General features: G+C 39.4%; 1 protein-coding gene across 1 annotated transcript; it reads left to right on the top strand.

Annotated features, from left to right (window-relative positions):
- Positions 1-3412: 3412 nt before the first annotated feature.
- Positions 3413-5516, top strand: LOC127078535 (uncharacterized). The gene is made up of 3 exons (XM_051018984.1): positions 3413-4622; positions 5123-5217; positions 5301-5516. Exons 1-3 carry the CDS (start codon positions 3413-3415, stop codon positions 5514-5516), a joined length of 1521 nt encoding a protein of 506 aa, XP_050874941.1.
- Positions 5517-5789: the final 273 nt, after the last annotated feature.

Genomic DNA, 5789 nt, shown 5'->3' with positions numbered 1-5789 from the left:
CAATCTTTCAGCGGCTTTCTCGTCGAACACAACGTTACACCTTGGACATAGTATTGCTTTTGACCCACTTACTTTGCATTTCTCTTGGAAATCTGTTAGGTTTTCACCCGCTTGGGGATAAGCTGATTTTAGTTCATCTTCAATTCTCTTGTCGAAACCCTCAGTAGTTTCAACCATTAATACTTCAAAAGATTCAGCTAGAGAAACAACATCCATATACTCCATAAGACCATCAGTAGTCTCCACCATCATGCATTCAAGAGGTTCAAAGTACAAGGCTTCTTCAACCTTCAGAGGATCAGATTCCACTTGCATCTTTGGCCTTTCTCTAAATTGAAGCATTCCTTCTTTCAATGCTTTTTGCCCCAAATCCCTGAAAAGAACACATTGATAAGTTTTATGACCAAGAAAGTTATGAAGCTTACAAAATCCCCTTTTCTTTTTCTGTTCTAAAGGGGGTCCCTTAAACCCTGAGGAACAACGATTTAACCATCTTTAACCAGTAAATCAAATATCTCGTCACACTTAAACACATTAAACATGTAAGTTTTAGCAACATATTTATCTGTGTTTTCCGCTTCGATGGGAGTTTCCCCATTCGATGGTTTTAATACTTTACACGTGTAAGTAGGTCCAGGCTTGAGTTCATCCATGCTGATCTCGCTTTCGTCGACAAACTCTACCTCGTCGGAAGAGTATTCCACAACTGTTATATAAGACACTTTCTCTCTCTTATGGTATCGACCAGTTTTAGTCTTTTCAGCTTTCAAGCGTTCGATGTGTCAAACTCTATCATCTAATTGCGCCATATCCCTCAGATACTGGGTATCCAACTTCTTTATGATAGAATAGTCTAAACCGCTTGCAGCTATCTCGACTAACTTGTGCTCAGGGACTTGAGTAAAACATCTATCCTTCAACAGTCTAAACCTATTGAGGTACTGATCAACTAACTCCATAGTCTTTCATTTGACGCTGGCTAGTTCTTTCAGACTTATTTTCGACTGTCCCACGTAAAACTGTTCATGGAACAATCTCTCTAACTGTGTCCACGTTTGGACGGATTATGGAAGTAGCGTCGTAAACCATGTGAACGCATTTTTTGTAAGAGAACTTGGAAAGTATTCAACTTAAAATCCTCATTATTTGCTATTTCTCCAACTTCGGTTTGATATCTGACAACATGTTCGATGGTAGATTCTTTGGTATCTCCAATGAACTTGGTGAATTTTGAAACCTTCCACCCCTTTGGCAATTATGTTTGTAAAAAAAAATATGGTAAAAGAGAAGAGTATGTCGACCTTTGTAGGCCTGGGTTTATCCCCTTTCACACTATGATCCGTTCGACAATAACCTCTAAGTTTTGCTCCCCAGTCGTTGCCTCTGCCTGACCACATGGTCAAGATCCTGGTTCCCATTAACTAATACAACGAGAGGCCTTCGATCTACCCTAGTAATTGGTTCGACTTCCTGGTATTCTTGTTCGATCGTTTCGTCTGCCATCTCCTCTTGTCGGACTGGGGTTTCCGGTCGAGGTGGATGTGGGGGAGTTTGGCGAACTTGCACTCTATGAGCCCCTAGGAAATCCCCTATTCGGGTCATTTGAGTTGCCAGTTGTTGGTAACTCTAGGTCGAATCCGGAATTAAAGGTCCCAGTATGTGTTTAGCGTGAAAATTGGTAAACAACCGTTGGTCTTCCAAATTACAGAAACTTTGGTTACTCACAGGATCGACCAGATTGATCCTAGGACATGTTATATTGTTCTAAAAATCTTATATGAGAATACAGACACTTCGACAGTATCCTTGAATAAAAAATACTTGATGAAAGCGTTCTTAATAAAATAAATGGCAAAAATGCAAGTGCAGTATAAAACAATGTTTGATAAATGAATGATAGTAAAAGATAATTGTTAAACAAGAAGATGTAAATGAGCTTTAATTGATATAAAGTATAATGGTGTTATCAAACTTACATTCTCAATTGTACTCTTTTCTCTACAAACTGGATACTTTGAGTAAATATGATTGATTATAGAGTAATTTGAACACCCCAATCTAACATTAGGATGCCTATTTATACTAAATTAAAATAATTTTCTCCAACGAATCTTTTTCCAGGCGCTGACACGTTACACTCGACATGCCTTCGACTCATGAGAATGTTCCACGTATCCTTTCTTATCAAAAGTGGATAAGAATGAAATAAGGTTACTCCTTTGCCATTCAAAATTCAAATATATGTCGAACAACCCTTCCGTCGAAGTCACCTTGAACTTGAGATTATCCCTAAGCTTCACATTCATCTTCCTACACAGAAGGCAAACTTCGATGTAATTTGTTTGGTATTCTTGCCGAACAATCCTTTGTATCAAAATCCTAGATAATTCCAAAGAGCATTCTTCTTCCTTATTTTATCACATCTAACCTAATGTCAAAATTCCCACCTAACAAATTGCCCCCCAAACAATGCCTCTTTTCGATCTATAGAAGAAAAAGGTATTGTTTTGTTTTTTGACAAACTTATTTCGACATCACATAACTTTTCCTCTGTTATGACGTCACCGTCATGATGACCACCTTAGCAAAACGTCGCTTCAGAACCCACATGAGGATTCTTAGGTAATCATCACGTTTCCTAGCCTTTAGGAAATCGTGCCTAGCCATTAACTGCTACCGCTCATCATGGCCATTTACACTGACACGTGCCCACTCTCGATTTCCCCATTAATGCCTAAAAAATGTTTCCAATTCACAGCTTATAAATAGACATCCTCAACATGTTTTCTTTATTTTTCTCTCAACTCTTCACATTCTAATCCTTCTCAAAGAACTACACTTCTTCCACTCTTCATCTTCCTTAAGCAGAAAAAACTTACTTCAGTTCCTCCTTCCAACAATGGCATAATCTACGAAAATCACTGAAGAATCCAACAAAAACACCAAAGATTCCAGGAAATCTCAAAGCCTTCCAATTGCTGCCAAGATCTTGGGCCCAAACATCGTCAGTAACCAACAATATGTTCTAGAACCATTAACTAAAGAACAAAGGATGATTTTTCAATCTCAGGTACTAATTCCTATTTCTATATCTGGGAAAACGTATGCAATGCTAGGACCTCTGTCATACCCAAATTTTGATCCTGACAGGCTCAAGAAATTATTCCCCACCTACCATAGATATAAACCCATAGTTTGCGTCAAAAAACCCAAGGCCAATGAGGAAACCCATACTGATGAAAACCCTCATCCAGATAACCAGTGTAACCTTTTGACTGAGGAACCCATCAACTTGACTTTTATGAACCATGGTTTCAGGGTATTTCGGTCATGTCCCTTATTCCGAGATCCCTCCGATTATTTAAGTTGGCTAGAAAAAATTGAGAAAAAGAAATTCCATGTCTGGAAAGAAATGGGCATCTTCGACTTGTTACAACTGTCGAAAGTAGGACCTAGCTATTGCCAGTCTATGCTAGTTTCTTCTTTGTACTTTTGGGATAGTACTCATCACACTTTTCACCTTCCCTGTGGTATGATGACACCCACATTGTTCGACATTTCTGCCATAACAGGACTCAAACATATGGGCGAAACCTATGACCCATACTTCTTATCTAAAGACAATATTGGTTTCGACACTTCCAGGGCCGCCTTCACCATGCATATTGCTTACTACCATGACAAAGATATTGAGGAAGTTTCTGACACTGAACATATTGCTTTCCTGGCTTTGTGGCTGTCTCGCTGTGTCTTCTGTTCGAAGTCTCTCCAAGTAGCCAAGAAATTTCTTACATTGTCAAATCAACTTCATGCTGGGCGCAACCTATGCCTCAGCGAAATGATCTTAGCCAATCTCTATGAATCTCTAGGAGAAAGAGTCACTACCCTAAAGAATACTCGAACAAAGGGAAATTTGATATTCTCTGGCCCCTTTTGGTTGCTACAATTATGGTTAAATGCAAGCTTTGAAGTATGCCTTCCAACCCACAACCCTATTGATGCGGATGCTGTAGAGGTGAGAAATAAGAGAGTTGAAGGAACACGCTTAGAAATGTTAACTCCAAGAAATGAAGGTCGAAACCTTCAACAAAGTTTCACTAATTATGTGATGATGTTTGCTAAGCGCTACAACTTCACCCCAACCATGGCCCCCTTCGCCTTTAGAACTTATGGTCCAGACTGGTTTACAAGGAAGTTTCCCTATCCGTCGAAAGATAAAGAGGCCGAATCGGTTGCTATTTGGGAAGCATTCCTCACTCCTAGAGTATTCTCCCTGAGACTCAATCAGTCGAAGAGTCAAGTTACCTTGATAGCATACCAACCAAGTCTAGTCGCTCGACAGTTTGGCATAATTCAAATTTTCCCAAAACCTCTCTATGCAAGAAAAAATTCTCTCCTCCTTTATAATGCTATTCACACCAAGGCTACTAGTAGTAGGAAAATAGCCAGATATGCTGGTCAAACAAAACTCAGTCCATTCTCCTTCAAGCCTTATTTTCTCTGTACTCACGAACTCGACCTGTGCTGGTGTGATTACTATGCAACAAATTTTTTTAATGTTCCTGCATTCCATCGTCATCTCACCAAAGCTTTTTCTTCTGTGCAGGATAAGGTTAAAAAAGGTATTTCAACTCACATCAAAGAAATCCAAGCATTCCAAAAGTACTTTGAAACTTCCTACATACATGATGATCTTAGTCGAACCGTCCGCGAAGCAGCAGTCACTCTGAAGGAGAAATTTATGAAAAAAATGGAATTTTTAAAATTACCTTCATACGTTAAACCTGAGCAGCAATATTGAACCTCTTTTGACATGTATCCACCCAAATTCCCTCGAATACCAAGTGCTAAATTTGGTGTGGCTTTTTGCCTCCATTTCCAGACTGGTTCGTCTGTGGGGACTTTATAAAAACTCTTCAATAAGAATCTAAAAAAAAAGCTAAATGGGTGGTTTTAACTAAGCATAACTTAGACATTTTCAAAGGGCACCTTCATATTGGCATAGAAGATGTTCACATAGAATCTGAGATTTATGAAGGTGTGGAATGGGAGGTTTTTCGAATCACTCATTCCTTTTGGTCCTTACTTCTTTATTTTGCAATAATCTGATATCTCTTTCCAGTTGTAAGAGTTCCACCCAAGAAAACTGCCCCCACAACAAAAAGACCCACCGAAGCAAGAAAGGAGAATACTGACAAAGCAACACCAACAACAAAGGTATGCGTATTCCACATAATGACACCTTCGACTTGGGCAACACTTTCTTGTTACTTAATGTTCCTCCTCTTTTCCTTTTTTAGGCTAGCCGAAAGCCACCGTTAACCCCCAAGAAAAGGAAGCAAAAAGAAATCGAGGTCGAAGCCACTGACTCCGATGATGAGGACTTATCCCCAGATGCCCTCATACCCATAAAATCAAAGAAGAAGAAACAACTGAATATCCAAGGTGCTCCTGTCCACTCGAAAAAGATCAATACATCAAAAAAAACCTCTTGCCCAGGAGACAACTGGTGTTGAATTTGAGCCTCAGTCGAAAAAGACGCCATAACAAATGGAGAGTGATAACTCCAGTCCTGTGGTTGAAGATCCTAAGGTAAAATGTTTAACTCTTATTTTGACTAGATATATCTTCCTTTTGCCTTCGACTTACCCAATCTTCGTCTTATTTCCAGGTTGCTGCAGGAAATCTTCAACACCCAATTGTCACACCAATCGTTGTTACAATTCAACCTGAAAGAAGTGGGGCTCCCACCTATCATCCTACAACTCCCCTTGATTCCGAAAAAGGAT

This window comes from Lathyrus oleraceus, chromosome 5, assembly GCF_024323335.1.
Source record: "Lathyrus oleraceus cultivar Zhongwan6 chromosome 5, CAAS_Psat_ZW6_1.0, whole genome shotgun sequence".
Taxonomy (NCBI): Eukaryota; Viridiplantae; Streptophyta; class Magnoliopsida; order Fabales; family Fabaceae; genus Lathyrus; species Lathyrus oleraceus.
This window is presented reverse-complemented; position numbering and strand designations above follow the sequence as displayed.